The sequence below is a fragment of the Coptis chinensis genome, chromosome 5, assembly GCF_015680905.1.
Source record: "Coptis chinensis isolate HL-2020 chromosome 5, ASM1568090v1, whole genome shotgun sequence".
In the NCBI taxonomy this organism is placed as follows: Eukaryota; Viridiplantae; Streptophyta; class Magnoliopsida; order Ranunculales; family Ranunculaceae; genus Coptis; species Coptis chinensis.
In genome coordinates, this window is record NC_141460.1 from 75065330 (window position 1) to 75084218 (window position 18889).

General features: G+C 38.9%; 2 protein-coding genes across 2 annotated transcripts; both read left to right on the forward strand.

Moving 5' to 3' along the window:
• The first annotated feature begins 1976 nt into the window (after positions 1–1976).
• Positions 1977–7387, forward strand: LOC147498906 (Transducin/WD40 repeat-like superfamily protein). The gene is made up of 8 exons (XM_086560757.1): positions 1977–2207; positions 2311–2521; positions 2718–2813; positions 3327–3401; positions 3957–4067; positions 4972–5063; positions 5934–6018; positions 6732–7387. Exons 1-8 carry the CDS (start codon positions 2083–2085, stop codon positions 7095–7097), a joined length of 1161 nt encoding a protein of 386 aa, XP_086416883.1. The 5' UTR covers positions 1977–2082; the 3' UTR covers positions 7098–7387.
• Positions 7388–11926: 4539 nt separating this feature from the next.
• LOC147498907 (uncharacterized) lies at positions 11927–13051 on the forward strand. Its single transcript, XM_086563370.1, has one exon. It carries the CDS (start codon positions 11927–11929, stop codon positions 13049–13051), a length of 1125 nt encoding a protein of 374 aa, XP_086419496.1.
• The last annotated feature ends 5838 nt before the right edge of the window (positions 13052–18889 follow it).

Below are 18889 nucleotides of genomic sequence, written 5' to 3' on the forward strand. Positions count from 1 at the left end.
AAAATACACAATAAGATTAAGGGGTGGAAAGCTAAGGTGCTATCACAGGCTGGAAGGGCTACCATGATCCAGTCTGTGATACAGGCCACACCCCTGTATGCCATGGCTACTTATATGCTCCCTGTATCTACCTGTAACAAGATAGATAAAGCTTGTAGAGACTTCTTCTGGCATGGAACTGAGGAGTCGAAAAGTGTCCACACCATAGGGTGGGATAACTTGTGTACACCCAAATCTGTTGGAGGGTTGGGATTCAGAAAGATGAGGGATATGAACCTAGCTATGCTAGCAAAACTTCCTTGGAAAGCAGCTATGGATATTAACTCTGTATGGACTAAAACCCTTGCCAACATCTATGGCAAAAATTGGATTGGGGATGTTTGGAAGGCCCCTAAGTATGCCTCTTTCTTTTGGAAAGGCATACACAAAACTTTCAATTTTATTAGTGGGGGGCTGATATGGGGGATCCACAATGGACACTCCATCTCTATTTTGGATGACCCTTGGGTTGTTAGTAATGAAATCCCAAAAACTCTAAGAGAGCTAGGAGTGGAGGACTCCAGGCTAACTGACCTCCATGTGAATGAGCTCTTCAAAGTGGATAGGACTGGGTGGGATGAGGCTAAAATCACAGCCTTATTCCCCCTATCCTTGCTAACAGAATCAAAGAAGTGGTGATCAGACCTTTGGGTTTGGGGAAGGACAAAATGGTCTGGGGAGTAGAAAAGTCTGGCAAGTTCACTGTGAAATCTGCCTACAAGTATCTTACCAAAGATAAAACTGTAGGGCAGAGTTCCAGCTTTAACACCAAGGCAGTTAAGCTTCTCTGGAGAACCAGATTGCCAGCAAATATCCTGTTGTTCCTTTGGAAGGTCTATATGGAGGCTTTACCAATGGGGGATAGGCTGGCATCTAGGCATATGCTGGGAGATTTCTCCTGCCCTCTCTGTGAAACTCTCTTGGAAAATGACACCCATCTGTTCTTTGAATGCGATTGGTCTAGGGCCCTGTGGTTCACATCAAGCTTGGGCCTGAGAATGGAGGTTCATGGGAGGAATGGGGTCAGAGATTGGGTTTATAAGTTCCTAAGATGGAGCAATAGCAGAAGGCAGCAAGAATCCCAAGCTGGGGTACAAGCATGCTATCTTCTTTATAACATCTGGAAAGCCAGAAATGAAGCCAAGTTCGAGCATAGACAACCTAACAGGGAGAGGATAATCAGAAGAAGTGTTTTGGAGGCAGAACAATGTTATGCGAGCTTAGCTGCATGCCACCTCGACCACAAAGCTTCTACTGCTCATGATCTCCCTGATGCTAACCTTGATTTTGATTCTAAGTTCTTTGTTATACCTAATGAGTGTATTAATATTAGGTTTGATGCCTCTTTTCAGGCAACAACTGGAAAGGCGGCAGCAGGAGCAATTGCTTGGAACAGTGAAGGGATGATAGTGGGAGCTGGCACTAGAAGGTACAAGCCCATCGCCAGAGGAAAGTGAGATGGTGGAACCGAGGTAGTCATGAGCGTTAGCACTAACTTTAGGATGGACTGAGCTTTTGGTAGAGGGAGACTGTACAGCAAGCATCAAGGCTCTTAATAGGCAAGAATACTCTTGGCAGCATGAGAGCCTGAGAGATTATGTGCTTAGATTAAGTTCTCCCTTATCTTTTTGTAAATTTAAGTGGTTAAGCAGAAAAGACAATGGAGAGGCACACTTGTTGGCAAAATGGGCATACTACCAGCAGCAAGTGTGTCACCTCCCACAGTGCCTCCTGAACTACAATGTTTTGCCGGTATCGGTTTAAGTTTAATGATATATATATATATAAGGTATTATCGAAAAAAAAAAAAAAAAAAAAAAAAAAGAAAGAAGGAGAATCTAACAAAGTAACATCAAACTTTTTTTGGAACAGGAAAACTTGTTCCCATGGAAAAGTTTCCTGTGGCAAAACTGTATAATCACACCCAAATCCATATGCTAAAAATTTCCTATGGATAGAAATTTTCCATGGAAAGTAAAAAAACTATCACAGAAAAGAAAAAAAAAATGATAAATCCCAAAAACCCTTTGACAGAGAAGAAAAATGGATGCAGCAATGGACATGGAGGTAGAAACGTCAACAACTTCTTCATCATTAAAACGCTTTGGTCTAAAAAACTCAATACAAACCAACTTCGGTGAAGACTACGTCTTTCAAATCGTTTCCAAGTAAGCACCTTTTTCTTTCCCACTTATATTAATTAGTCTGCCCACTCTTTTTTTGTTTTTTTCTCTAGTGAGTGATGACTTTGTTGTTGTTGTGTATTGAAAGCCAGGAAAGTTCAACACTAGCAGTATCATTATCAACAAATGCGATAAAGTTTTATTCACCAGTAACTGGACAGTATATTGGACAGTGTAAAGATGCTCATGCTGCACCTATTAATCATATTTCTTTCTCTTCTGCTGCATCACCTTTTGTTCTTCACTCTTGTTCTTCTGATGGTACTGTTAAAACTTGGGATACTAGAACCTTCAATCAGGTACCCTTTCCTCTTTTTTGATGTATAAGTTGGTTAAAGACTACTTTTTTATTTGAAATATTGAGATTTAAGAGTGCCCCTCCTTTCTTGGACTGATGTGGGACCGTGAAAGCAATTTTAGAGATTTGAGTTTCAGATACTGCCCCTTTGGCGTTCATGGTTGTTTATTTAGGTTTTATTGTTTGATGAATCTTAGGTATCATTGTTTAATGCGGGTTCCATGCAAGAAGTATTTAGCTTTTCATTTGGTGGAGCATCGGATAATCTTCTTGCAGCTGGATGTAAAACTGAGGTAGTGATGCTTACTAATTTTAGTTATTTGAGGGACTGTTGTGGTTAACTTCTTGTATGAAAATGGCTGTTTAAGCTTACAAGTATGGGGATGGTTATACGAACTCCACCTTATAGTGACTCCAAAGTTACTCCACTCCTAATAGTGGACTTATAAGCTGAATTGAGAGCTAATTTTCTGTGGAGATATACATAACATGATGAAGAACGCCCCCACAAAAATTCAGCTCAATTGAATATGTTTAACCTTGTCAAAAGTTATACCGAAATTAAACAAATATGGGCCGTTGGATAATTTGAAAACATTATAAACGATTTTTGACGAGGATGTACATCTTCAAATGAATTGATTTTTGTAAGGATGATCTCTATTGTGTGGAGAACATCTCCACAAAAAATTAGCTTTTAATTCATTGTATTTAGTGGTGGAGTTTTTTTGGAGTCACTTTAAGTGGAGTTCATATAACCACCCCCTACAAGTATGTGTCAACTTATTATTATTAGTTTCTTGCAGGTACTTTTTTGGGATTGGAGGAATGGTAAACAGGTAGCTTGCTTGGAGGAATCTCATGTGGATGATGTTACTCAGGTGTGTCTTATTTTCTCTTTTGTATTGATAAAAGTATATGTCTGTCTGGCGATTACTTGCATCAGTAGGGTAGAGAGACTAGAAACTATACAGTTCTTATATTTGGTCATGTTGTTCCCTTGGTTTTGCAAACTAGGGATCTTGTTGAAGTGTGTGAACTGTGGATATAGAACGCTTCATAACTCTTAGAGTTAATCAATTTGGGGCGGTAATTTATCCATTGGTCAGTGAACATGTAAATCCAAGAGGCTGGAAGCAACTTCATGGAACTTGGACATACCCGATGCACCCCCCTGGACATCAGAATAATTGCGCTCCATACCTTCCTAGAGAAAGAGCATAAAATGAGGGTATGGTTAACGACTTAACGTATTCACCATGGACAGATATAAAGGACAGAAATTGTTTAATATTCCTGGTTTGAGATTTGAGACAAAAGCTGCCGGTACAATTATGTGAATGTGTTCTTATCATGCATTAGGTCAGTGTATTGTCGCACAACAATCTGATTTTCTGTAACCTAACTCTTATTCTGGTTTCCTGATTAAATACTAGGTCCAGTTTTGCCCTGATCATAGAAACAAGCTTTTTTCTGCTTCAGTTGACGGGTTGATATGTACCTTTGACACAGAAGGCAATATAAATGATGATGATCATCTGGAATCTGTAAGTTCGGGTCTGTTATATATTGCTTTCAAGATCTAAGAGTAGCTTATAGATATGGTATGGTAGTTGCTTCATTAATGTGGTTTAGTTTGGGTGATTATGAAACATCTTTTACGTGTAATTGTGGTCCGTTGTGATTGGTGATAGGTGATGTAGAACTATCCAAGAATAAATGTCTCCAACACGAATTTGGAACAATGGTTTCTGTAATAATGCAATCATAATAAAGAGAAAAAGGATTCCTTGTTAATGCTAGAGTCCAACCAATCTTGTATATTACTTCGATATGTGTTAATGTGTACACCATGTATATTCAAAAAATATCTGTCTTGATTGCTGAGATTATTTAGATAATGTGGTTTGAGGCACATGTACTCTGAAAAGGTGAGTGTCTGATCTTTCCAGGATCCTGGTTAATCTTTAGAATCGATCAGAAAAAGAGAAGGGAAAAAGAAGTTAAAAGTTTACAATGTCCTTACGTTCAATACGGGATTTGAGAAAACCATGAAATACTTGGAACCAGATCCTTCTGAGATGATTGACCTAATTTTATATGGGGAAAGGCCTACACTATCTATGTTGACAGTTGAAGCACCAAACGTTGTTATTCATGCTGAGCTGAGTGGTTGAATCTGGCTACTTTGTCAATTTCTTTTTTTCCTGTTGATTGTTATGTGTTTTGCTTTTCTAGTTGGAAAATTTTAAACTTGATAACATTTTATCTGATAAACTGCTTGGTTAAAATCTATCTTTCTAAGAAATAAATTGCAGTTTAAGTTATTCCCTGGTAGAAAATCAAAGTTTACTCCAGAATTTTTCATTTTTCTAGGACAGTCTTCATAGTTCCTGTAATCAATTTTCTTTAATACTAAATATAAACTTGGGTGTTCTTACATTTTTGTAGGTTATGAATGTTGGAACTTCTATTGGAAGAATTGGATTCTGTGGAGAGATGAGTAATAAACTTTGGTGTTTGACCCACATTGAAAGTTTAAGGTTTGTTTAAAGATCTAAGCACCTTTGTTGGTTATATGCCCCCTCCCAGCCGGTTATTAAATCAACATCTCTTCCTTGTACTTCCTTGAGTTGTTCTTGCTTCTGCTATCATGTGGCTTTTCGGAGAATCTTAAGGAAATAGAAGCACATAAGGTAGTTATCAGTTTATCACTACCTTGAAAAAACTTTCGTGGAAAATCTTCCATCTAAAGTGCTCATGCTCTAGCTGTGTAATTTTTCCAATAAAATTGCTGCTGAGGGTAATAAATAATTCCCTTCTAGGCTCCTACTTCATGAAATTTCTACTAAAAACTGGGTTTATTTTCCTTTTGCTATGGTACATAACTAAGTAAAACATCATTTTCCTAAGAAAGGAATAGATGTCATTAAAGTCCTTCTACATCATTAGGAAATAGGAATATATATTTTTTATTTCAAGAAATATGATATTTATGGGAGAGTAGTTTCAACTTTCAAATGTGACTCAATACATGTAAGTGGACAAAGAACTTAGCGTGCTCTTTTCTTTAAATGTCAAAGTGAAAACACTTCAACAAGTTGACAGGCACTGAATTATGGCTTGCTCGGTCTTTTCTTGGCCGTTTCCGATTTTCCCACACTTTCTCACAATCATGGCAAGCAAGGCTAAATTTCGTAAAAAAAGAAAATTACTTACTGGATTACACTATTACACTTCAAAACCTTGTATTGCTAGAATGCTAGGAAAGAGGAGCTTGTAGGCTTTTTGTGCTGCTTTTCTTTGGGCTTTTGACCTTTATTTTCTTTCCGAACTTTTTTGGGGATAAAAATTCTTTGCTTCATTTCAAACTAAAGTTTTTCTTTGACATTCTTTTGTATTCTGCTATGCAGTATTTGGGACTGGAAGGATGGACGAAACCAAGCAGACTTCCAGGATGCTCGTACACTGGCTTCTGATAGCTGGACACTTGATCATGTAAGCTAGTATGGCTCCAATAATACTTGAATGATGCTTGATGCGTGCATTTCACTATCTTCACTTCCAAATAAGTGAAATAACCAAGATACACGTGAGATTTACATCATGATTACCAAATATTTTGCATATTTGGGGTTGTCAGAAGTAATACAAATGCAAATGTAAAGGGTGAATAACAATGGGAGCAAAAGAGCAGATTTCAACATATGGTGAGAAGAGACTGGCATATGTGGCAGGAAGAGAAAGTTTAGTATTCTTTATGCCATAACTGTGTGTGGACAACAGTTTTCACCTAAATCTTTCAAACTGGACCAGTGATAATACCATATTATGAACGGACAAAAACATTTTTAGTGTCCAAGATAAGTGTTTCACATGGTGTGACATAGGGGATTTCCAGAGACACCAATGTATGCCAATGTTTTTTGCATCATCGCGTGAAGTAGATAGATAGTACAGGCAAGGGAGTCATTTGGTAAATATTATGTGTATGATCAGGTTATAGATATTTCATGGATATGATTGGGCTAAGGACTATTTGTGGTTTGGAATTGCACATGTAGTCCTTGGACCAATACAAAGAGAAAAAGATACATCATCTTCCTCCTTAATACGTTTTCATGGCATTGGCACATTATGCACTTGTCTCTTCAGTCTGCTGTTTGATGTACTTCTATTACTGAACTTTAGCATGCTATTATGTTTCACAGGTTGATTATTTTGTTGATTGCCACTATTCGGGAGCAGATGGTCGATTATGGGTGATTGGTGGCACTAATGCTGGCAATTTAGGCTATTTTCCTGTAGATTACAGGGGAACTGGAGCAATAGGGTCTCCAGAAGCTATTCTTGAGGGTGGCCATTTGGGGGTTGTGAGGAGTGTGCTGCCCATGTCATGCTTGAATGGTGGGCATGCCCCCAACCAAGGCATTTTTGGATGGACTGGAGGTGAAGATGGTCGGTTATGTTGCTGGTTGTCTGATGAAACTTCTGAAGTAAACCAGTCCTGGATTTCGAATGCACTAGTTATGAAGTCTCAGAAAACTCTCAAAAAGAACAGACACCATCCTTACTAAGTTGGACCCTACTGTGGAGAGTGGGCTACTCAGTTGAAATGAATTGGTCAATTTGTTTGGAAGAAAAAGAAACAAGCTTCTTCCCTTGGGGTCAATTTGTTTGAAAGAAAAAGAAACAGGGTTCTCCCCTTAGGGTAGGGAGGACTTCCATGTAATGTTACTTTCTGAAGGTTCCACCACACTATTTTCCAACTTGTGTGTTTCTGTTTGTAATCAATTTTGACTTAGCCAGAATACACTAGCTGCTGCATGTATTTCTTTTACGTCTTTAGTGATATGTTACTGCATCATTTGCTGAACTATCATACAACTGCCTGTTCAGAACCGGACGATGCGTCGATGCCTGCTTGGGCCTTCAATACTATGTTGTTGACCAGTTGGTAGAACTTTTTACATTTCTTCAGCTGCTTAATGTTACTCAATGCTATGGTGCCTCTGCATATTTATATTAAATACCTCGATGGACCCTTTGAGAATTGCCACCTATATAGCAAAATACCTCGATCTTGCGACAAAACCAACAAGAACGTCATTCCAATTTGAAAAAAAAAAAGTTGCAAAACACTGTAGAATGGGTTTAATAGCAACACCACCAGTGAAACATCAAATAAGCTAACTAGATCTTGTGTTGAAGCAGAAGAAAACATAGCATTAAATGTACATTGTACAAGTATTATTTTCTCCTGGGATTTCTTGGATCCATATCTTAAGTGAAGTGAATAATTGTTTAATTCTTTCTTAACATGTATGCAGCATCCTGGATTATGATGCACTTAACGAAGAGATACCCACGATCAACGTCGTAGGCTGAATTGTCAAAGCCGGAATCCCAGTCCTAGTTTACAGGTGAAGTATCGATGATAGCAGCAGTAATAGTAGGCTAAGTACCCTCCTGTCTACAACGTGGGGAAAAACTCCTGGCTCGGCCTTTACAACTCCTGCGCTAGGCATTTTTTCAGAGGTTTCCCTTGGGGTCTCACTCTCATGTTTTCAAGGAGTGAACTCAACAGAGGACTTGCGAGATCTAGTTGGGGAAACTTTGCTATATGGTCTTCTTTTGTCCGCAACATTTATTATTTAGGAGTGGGTATTTCTTCTTAGAGTCAACACCGACGGCCACTGCCAACCAAGCGTTTTCGACGGTCTTGCGGCAGTTTTGGTCTATCGGGTAATACCTTTGGCAGTCGGGTAAAGTGGTTTCTTTTGTAGTGACTGAGACCATATATCACATTTATCATTAGCTTTCCCCATTATCAAATATAATGTAATAATTCATCCTGAAAATTGTTGCTTTGCAAACTGATTAGGGCGTATGCTAGATACCAACGACTTGCCCCAAGCCCCCCACCATCCCATTCCACCTCCTTCCTTTCAACCTTGATCTCACAAGTCACAAATTCTTTCTATGAACTCGGAAAGTTATGAAGAGGAGTTGATAATTTGGAAAATAATTTCATGAAGGCCTAACCTCATTTTTGCCTTGTCACATTGCTAATTAATTGCATGGCCTTGAAGATAGATTTGATTGCATATATATATATATATATATATATATATATATCAATATACCATGGTTTTCATACATTGGTTTATACCATGCCCCACAACTTCACTCACAAAGGCAAACTAGAACCTAATTTTTTGGATTAGTCCAACAGACCATGAAAATCACCTCCACAAAATATTAGCTCATTTGATGGTGTTTAACAATATCAAAAGATGATTGCAAAATCAAAAAATATGAACCGTTAAAAAAAATTCAAAGTTGTCAACAATTTTTAAATAGGTTAGAGGTTTCTAAATGAGCCGAATTTTTGTGAAGCATCTATCTATAGTTAGTAGATTATATCCACAAAATATTAGTTTTTAACTCATCTTGTAAAGGAGCGTGATATAAACCATGGTATAAAAAACCATGGCCTATATATATATATATATAGACTGTAAAATGAAATATATACAGTAGGATGATTGGAAAAGAAAACGACGTATCAGAGGCTACCAAGGTGTTTGAGTTGGTTTGGTAGCAAATTGCAAGTACCATTATGTTTGTTCATGAGCTTTCCTACTATATAGCTAGGCAGATCATAAAAGCTTTAAGTATGGCATTTCTTTTTTAAGTACCAAACAGTTTAACTTCATTTTCAAGCACTACAGTAATAGAAACTTGAAGCACTTTCCGTTGAAAGCCATATATACACACTAACGACACATGCTCTTGATGCAAATGCAATGCATTTTCCCAAATTCCTAATATTGCCTTTCCAAAACCACATGTCACCTTATAATGAAATAGAGGTGCCTGAGTGTGTTCTTTAGTTTACCCAAGTGGAAAGAAGACTCTAAAGATTGGGACACCAATGAGTATCCGAAAGATTTTGGTCTCCACAAGATATGGGTTGGGTTCATAGATAATCCAAATTTACAATGTAGTTGTGCATGTTTCCTATAAATTTTTCCAAGAAACTTGAACTTTTAACAGATGCAGCTTTTAACTTTCAAGTAGTTAAGTAAACCTCCTAAAACTCTATTTAATCTTCAAATACTCCAGATCAACATGATTCTACAGTTCTCAGTAATCACACTTTTTCAACGCACATAATCCATCTGAAGAATCCAATTTTACTGACAACTCATTCACCACCTCACTGTGGCAGTTGAAATTGGGGTTCTAATTAGTTTTATGGGGAATTCACTTTAAATATGCAAGTATAGAGGAGGAAGAAAACTAAAAGGGAGATGAAGAGAAAACGAGTTTTCTTCGTGCATATTGTGTGTACATATTTTAGCAAATAAATATGTGATACGTGAATCTTCTTAACGCTCGGGTATGGTCTTATTGTGGGTAGGAAGTACCAGAACACACTTTAAGTCCAGGTCCTGACTAACTCACTTCCTAGGTTCGGGAGTGAAATAAGAAGAGGAGATTCGGAATTGGTTGGAGTAGTAGGTTTGGATTGCTAACTCCTGACTAGGAACTCAAAATCTGGAACTACCATGTTCAGAACTCCAACTCAACTCCAACTCCAAATCCGAACATGAACATGTTTCCTTGTTGTTCAAGTCAATAAAGAAGACTTATTGATTTGGGAAACTAAAACTTCTAGAAGAGTCTAGATAAGACTTGATAAGAGACGGTCTCCTAGTTAAATACTAATTGGGAAACCTCATCTATTCTTATAAATAGAATAGTTGAACTACGCTTTGAGTTTAATTCCTATTCACAGGATACGTAGGCAGCCATTAAAGAATGTGGTTCAACTCATCATCTTCTACATCTCTTTTTCTTGTTGATCTAATACTTCTCATTATTCTTTGATCATCAACAAAATATTTGTGTTTCTAGATTAGGAAAAATCATCACACAATTGGTGCCGTCTGTGGGGAAACTATACATAATTAATTTGATTTCTTAGTCAATTTTTTTTCGGTTCTAGATTCTCCTACCCACCAATTTTTCTTGGGTTTGTTGTTCTTTTTTTAAAAAAATAATTCTTTTCTTCACTTTGATTCAAAATCATGGTTACTACAAGAGCCAATGCGAATCAAAGTAACAAGGGGAATAACGAGATCAATAACATGTTACTTCTCAAAGACAATCTGAACGTAGAGGAGATTGTCGTTTTGGACAGGGTCGTGAAGAAGATGAGCCTAACAACGATACTCCCCAATCTGCCATAACCAACCAAGCCATCATGGATGCCGTAATGGCCGAACGTGGTCGACAAAAGGCTCGTTTGCATTTTTTACAAGACTACTACCGCACGCAGGAGGGTTGTTCACCTCCAAGAATGTTGCCTACTGATAGAAACTCGAGGGGGCAGTTCCGACCACCAAGTCTTGACCATGGTGAGGGTTACGTCCCTACGCCTTATATCCCTTACTTCGTTGGGTATCATAGCGACCAACCAGATTCGGATTATAATCCGAAATTGGATCCAACCTGACACTCGAGTTCACACGGAACTAACTTCTCTTGGTATTCTAGTTCTCGAGGTACAAGGGATGGACGTCCGAATGTGTTTTCCCAGAATCCACAACTATCAAGGTCACCCTCGATACGAAGAAGACTTTCAGTTCCAAGGGAACCTTCATTGCCTCGGAATCCCTCAGTTCCCCGATCCAGTTTTGCAAACTCCTCCACTCGATCTTGGGAATCGGAACCACGTTATCATCAAGATGAGAACTATGAGAGTCCAGGTCCGAGGTACAACAACGAGAGAACTCCAATTCATGAACCGACTACTCTTGCACAGCTCAAGGCGCAAATATTGGAGGAACTACGAGGTTCGAAACCAACCAAGATAGATGAGTCAGTTGTTCAGTTAGCAATCGAGGGTGACATTGGAACTCCTTTTTCATGGCATGTTATGAGTTGATACATCCCTCATGATTATAAATCACCGAAGTTCTCTAAATTTAATGGCAAAGGAGATCCGGTCTCTCATGTGCTCGGTTATCGTCAAGCAATGGTGGGTCTTTCTAAGAAAGATCATTATTTGTGCCGGTATTTTGCTTCAAGTTTAACAGATTCGGCACTCATCTGGTACACGAAGCTGCCCAGGGGCAGCATTCACGAGTTTAATGTGCTATCCATTAATTTCATTGCGAAATTCAATTGCAACCGACCCTACATTAAAACTGTTGATGCACTGTTTGACATGAAGATCCGGAAGGACTAGCGTATTAGGGATTTCACCAAAAGATTTAACAAGGTTCAATTGCATGTTGACAACGTCGATGACACCCTCGCCATTGTGGCCTTTAGAAAGGGATTAGATCCCACTTCTGGTCTATACATGTCTTTGAAGAAAAAGAAGCCTACGAACATGACAGAGTTGCAGGCTCAGATCGATAAGTATGCGGAACTGGAAGAAGACCAATTGGAGAGGGAATCTTCTCATAAAAGAGTGATAACTAGTGTCACTGCCGCTCCTGTTGGTAGGAGCTCTGCTAGTTATTATGATGATTGGAAGTCCGAGGAACCACAATCGGAGCCTAAGTCAATCGACAGGAATTCCTATCAAGATAAATCCAAGAGGCAGAAGATTGGTGACACGTCAGGAAGTGAGCAACTAACCCTGTTGGATAGGGACTTTACCACTATAACTCATCCTTATGAAGACATCTTCGACGCCGTCAAGAACAAAAACATGTTAAAGAACCCTCCAAAGGTGAAGCCCGACGCAATTGAAGCTAGGAATACTAACGTGTACTGTAAGTTCCATAAACAGGCCGGTCATGGAACTAAGAATTGTAGGTCTCTTAAACATGGGATTCAGGATCTCGTAGACCGAGGTTTACTAGATGAATATAAGGGTACTCCAATTCAGAATACTGCCGCAATTCTTGACACCAATGTACACAATGCAAAGACAAGAACAGATAAGGTAGTGATTCACACGATCGCTGGGGGAAATTCTAAATGCCCATTTGAAGAGTTGAGTAGAGGGCAAAGGTACCAGGAAAGACAGGCAAAGCATTTGCACATCATTAACAATGTCACTTCCAAACCGACCAAGGAATCCAACTCTGTAGTTGTTTTCACTGATGACGACGCTAAAAGGGTTTTCTTTCCACACTCGGATGCATTGGTTCTGTCCTTAGAAGTTGTTGGGTGTGATATGCATAAGATCCTCATCGACCCTGGGAGTTCTGCAGATATACTTTACTATCATGCTTTCAAACAAATGCCGATTCTAGAAACGGAACTTCATCCCGTGAAATCTTCTTTGTATGGATTTAATGGTGACATGGCCGATGCAGTAGGAGAGATTGAATTGACAGTCAAAGTTGCTGACGTCGCTCTGAATGTCAACTTCGCGATTGTCAGGGGAGTTACGCAATATAATGCTATTCTTGGTAGGAGTTGGCTTCATTGCTTGAAAGCGGTTCCAAGAACTTATCACCAAACCTTGAAGTTCCCTCACAAAGGCAATATCGTGGTGATATGATCAAAGGAGAACAACAAGCTTCAAGGCGATGCTACGCAGCTCTTCTAAAGAATGGTTCCGAAGCGCTCCAATAACATGGGGCAGGTTAATTGCAAATCAAAATAGCAATTACAGAACAAGTCTCCCTCTCAAGACATAATGTTGGCACCTTTGGATGTAATTCCATTAGATTCTATAGGGCCGGATGAGAGGAGGACTCCACCAACATTGGAACCAGTTGACGAAGTAGACATAGGAGATGGTTCCAAACCTCGACTTGTCTCAATTGGCACCATGTTGGACCCGAAGACAAGAGAAGAGTTGATAAGTTTCTTACAAGAATTTCGAGATGTATTTGCTTGGAGTTATGAGGATATGCTTGGAATTGATCCCTCCATGTCCTGCCATAAGGTCAATTTGGATCCGAACGTCGTGCCAGTTAAGTAGAAACTCAGAAAGATGGGTCCCGAACATACTGAGGCTATTGACAAAGAGGTGGATAAATTGCTTAAGGCCAAGTACATACGAAAGATCACATACCCCACTTGGATCTCTAACGTTGTCGCTGTCAAGAAAAAGAATGGGAATTGGCGAACGTGTATCGGTTATATGGATGTGAACAAGCACTGTAAGAAGGATTGTTTTCCTCTTCCTCGTATTGACACGTTGGTCGATGCCACTGCAGGACATGAGATTTTCTCTTTCTGTGACGCCTTTTCGGGTTATAACCAGATACTCATGTACCCTCCTGATCAAGAGCATACTACTTTTATCACGGCACAGGGAACATATTGTTATCGGGTTATGCCTTTTGGTTTAAAGAATGCAGGGGCAACGTACCAACGCTTGGTCACAACGATGTTCAAAGATCATATCAGTGATTTTGTCGAAGTCTATGTCGACGACCTTCTGATCAAAAGTAAACAGAAGTCTGATCATCTTGCACACCTTCGTGCGTCTTTCCAGATCCTGAGGAAGTATCAGATGAAACTTAACCCGGCTAAATGTACCTTCGGTGTTACCTCTGGGAAATTCTTAGGACATCTGGTTACTAAACATGGAATTAAAGCTAACCCAGACTAGATCAAAGCTATTCTTGATATGCCTTCTCCAAGGTCTTCGAAAGAGGTACAATGGTTGGCTGGGAGTCTTGCCGCACTTAACAGGTTCATTAGTAGAAGTTCGGATAAGTGTCAGGTTCTGTACAAGTTACTAAGGAAGAATATACACTTTGATTGGACCGACGAATGTGAGATTGCTTTTAAGGACCTAAAAAATTATTTTTCCTCCCCTCCTGTGCTCACAACACCGAAGCAAGGAGACATTTTAGGGTTATACTTGGCCTCTTCTGAGCATGGCATCAGCGCCGTATTAGTACGAATTGATGAGAGGAATATTGAAAAGCCTGTCTACTTTGTTAGTAGAGCCCTCTTGGATGCCGAAGCACGATATCTGAAGATTGAGAGAATAGCTCTAGCTCTAATCCTTGTTGCTGAGAAACTATGACCATACTTCCAAGCTCACACCATCAGAGTTATCACTGAGTATCATTTGAAGTCGGTCTTGGCAAGACCAGATAGGGTTGGACGTCTCTTGAAATGGTCCATTCAATTAGGAGAATTTGACATTAATTATGTGCCGAGAATTTCTGAGAAGGGGCAAGCTTTGGCTGAGTTCTTGATCGATTTTCCTCTAGATACCTCGAGCCTCGGCAATGGTAGCAGATTCGGAAAAGTCACCTCCTACTTTTATGGAGTTAGACGGACCTAACTCACTTCCTCATAGTCAAGTTCAACCTTGGAGTCATATCCCAGGTTGGAAGTTGTTTGTAGATGGATCTTTCAATTACCAAGGAGCAGGTATTGTTGCGGTACTCTTGACTCCAGATAACACTACGTTAGAAAAATCAGTGCATTTGGGGTTCAAGGCATCTAACAATGAAATTGAGTACGAAGCTATGCTAGCGGGCTTGTCTATGACATTAAACTTAGGAGTGCGACATCTCACAGTATTCAACGACTCTCAATTAGTTATACAACAGATTGAGGGTGGTTATGAAGCTCGAGATCCTCGTATGGCTCAATATTTGGAGTTGGTTAGATCTCTTACTTCTCATTTTGAAGATCTAAATTTCATAAATTTGCCTAGGCTGGACAACAGACATGCCGATTCACTTGCCTACTTAGCTTCTTTGCTTGGGGATGTTGAAGCTCGTTCCATTCCCATCGAATATCAGTCAGCGCCTAGTATAGAAAGAGAAAAGGAGTTCAGCAAGGAAAAGAATTCAAGGAAGGCTTCAACAAGTATGAAGATTTTCCTTTATTCTCTCTTCCGAATGACTCAATTCCGGATGAGTAGTGGGCTTCACATCTCCTGCTCAAGTATTCCCAACTCCGGATGGGTAAGTGTGGGAGCCTGATCTCTTATTTCACAATCGAGTATAGGCAACTCCGGATGAATGAGTGTGGTTTTGAGTTTTGACACTTTGACTTTTTATTTGTCAATTCCGGATAAATGATAATGGGGTTATGGGCATGTGTTGATCAGCCCAAGTTCAGCTCATGGCAAGACATGTCCTGATTTGAGAAAGTTTAATTCCTTGCCACCCTTGACATCTTCTAATATGCAAGCAGGCCCGGCTTAATATACACGGTCCGGGTCATGGTTATGGCATGTTCGGATAACATAGTTCCTTGAGTTGAAATAATGCGAGATTTTGTGTATAAATTTCAAGAGCAAATTGAGGCATATTGATTGTTGTTTTTTATACGGTTACGCGACGCGACGAGCGCCTATCTTTTTATCCTTTTTCCTTAAGGGTTTAAATTACAACCCATGAAGAAAAAAGAGGGGCATCTGTGTGTACATATTTTAGCAAATAAATATGTGGCACATGACAACATCTTCTTAATGCTCGGGTATGGTCTTATTGTGGGTAGGAAGTACCAGAACACACTTTAAGTTCAGGTCCTGACTAACTCACTTCCTAGGTTCGGGAGTGAAATAAGAAGAGGAGGTTCGGAATTGGTTAGAGTAGTAGGTTCGGATTGCTAACTCCTGACTAGGAACTCCAAATCTGGAACTACCATGTTCGGAACTCCAACTCAACTCCAACTCCAAATCCGAACCTGAACATGTTTCCTTGTTGTTCAAGTCAATAAAGAAGACTTATTGATTTGGGAAACTAAAGCTTCTAGAAGAGTCTGGATAAGACTTGATAAGAGACGGTCTCCTAGTTAAACACTAATTGAGAAATCTCATCTATTCTTATAAATAGAATAGTTGAACTACGCTTTGAGTTTGATTCCTATTCACAAGATACGTAGGCAGCCATTAAAGAACGTGGTTTAACTCATCATCTTCTACATCTCTTTTTCTTGTTGATCTAATACTTCTCATTGTTCTTTGATCATCAACAAAATATTTGTGTTTCTAGATTAGGAAAAATTATCACACAATATTCACTGTCCCTTGCCCCACAATATTTTAAATACAATAGAAGTGAAAATAAAAACTGTCTTGACTATATATTTTATATTTGGAACCACATTCCAACCCCCATATCTCCCCCCCCCCCCCAAAAGTTCTTATTGTCTTGTACATAACTAAACTTTGCTATAATTTGTGGTTGCTTTTCTAGCTGCTTCCAACTGCTTGGAGGAGACTCTTGAGCACGACTACAACTATCTCACCCTCTAGCTAGTATGTTTATAAATTAGTGAAATGATTTTGATCCGATTTTAATTTTAATTTGATTATAGTTTTTATTGTGTAGATTTTTATGTTGAAACATATTACTTTTGAGGTTCATAAAACCTACCATCATAAATGGATATGGTGCATGTGGGGGCGGTTGCACCCTCTAAAGATATTGTATGTGCATATCTATGCAACATACCATATCCCACATATCAAGAGTTTCTATATTTATAGATTCTTAGTTAGGATAGATTTTATCTCCACATATGTAATAGTTGTATGGAGAGAATAACGTAGGATTTCCTTGATTTTAGGTTCCTTGATTGTAGGCTATATCATTGTATAGTTGTATATTCAAATTTCGAATTTACTTCATTGTAATACATGTAAATGATCTATAAATAAATATTTTCTTCTTGGTCTTCTTAAGGAAGCCAACCAAATCAATTCTCAATTCTATATGGTATCAGATTTCTAACAAAAAAAAAAAAAAATGGCTTCACCTTCCCCTCCAAGTTCTACTTCCGTAATCCCCAATACAAACTCGATTTTGGACCCTTTTTCCATGCATCATTTCGATAATCCAACGACGGTTTTGGTCTCTCCAGTCCTCTCTGGTGACCTTGCGAGCAAAAAATAAGCTTGGCTTTGTCGATGGCACACTCAAGAAACCGTCTGAAGAGAAAGATGTCCCGAATTGGGCTCGATGCAATGACCTTGTTAGTAGTTGGATATTGAATTCTGTGTCGATGGATATTCATCATAGCATTCTTTATTCCGAAACTGCTGTAGAAATATGGGAAGATCTCAAGGAACGCTTCTCACAATCAAACTCACCAAAGATTTATCAACTCAAGCAATTAATCTCCGCTCTCAAACAGGACGGTTTTATTTTACTTAATTAAAATCTTTATGGGATGAACTTAACTCTAGGTGTTACTGTTCCCCCATGTGTTTGTGGTTATGGTAAGACCATCATTGAACATTACCATCAAGATCGTGCAATGGAGTTCCTCCAAGGACTTCATGATAAACTTCTCGCTATCCATGATCAAATACTTTTAATGGATCCATTTCCAACCATCCAACGGATCTATTCTCTAGTCCGCCAAGAAGAGAAACAGCAAGAAATAAATGTTGTTATGGTTCCTTCTATTGATTCCGCTGCTCTCCATGTGCGTCAATATGACTCTCGTCCTTCCTATCACTCTACAAAAAGGGCTAGACCTTTTTGTGAACATTGCAACAAACATGGACACACCAAAAGCACCTGGCTACAAGATTCATGGATATCCTCCTAAAACCAAAGAAAATGTGGTTGCCACTGTACCACCTGCACCAGCCCCAGGGTCATCCCCTCCACCATTGACAACTGAACAGTATAGTTGTCTCCTCACCATGCTATCAAATGACGAATCTGCAATGCCCATGACAAATCTAGCAGGTTCGATTATTCCTTTTTCCTCTTCGTCATGGATTATTGACTCGGGAGCATCTAATCATATTTGTTTTAATCTAGCTTTATTTAAATCATATATCATTGCACCAAAGAATTTTTCAGTTCAATTGCCAGATGGAACTCACTCACTAGTACATCACATTGGTACTGTTGTCTTTTCACCAACTCTTATATTTGAGAATGTATTTCACATACCTTCTTTCAAATTTAATCTTTTATCAATATCTCAACTAACACATTCTCTTAGTTGTGATGTTATTTTATCATAATCTCAATGTATATTTCAGGACCAACAGACTTTGAAACAGATTGGTCGGGGTGATTCTCGAGATGGCCTATATTATCTAAATAAAGCTTCTGCATTCTTCGTTCTTGGCAGAAACAAGTTTGATCTTTGGCATTGGCGCCTCGGTCACCCATCTATGTCTCGTTTTAAATTTGTAGTTAAAACATTTGAACCAATTAAATCTGATTTTGAATGTTCTTGTAATGTTTGCCCACTAGCAAAGCAAACTCGTTTACCTTTTAATAAAAGTATTACTTCTAGTACTAATCCTTTTGAATTAATTCACTGTGATATATGGGGGCTATTCTCTATGCCCTCTCATAGTGGTGATCGTTTTTTTCTCACTATAGTAGATGATTATTCACGTTGCACTTGGATTTATTTAATGAAAGCAAAATCAGAAACCATGAAATTA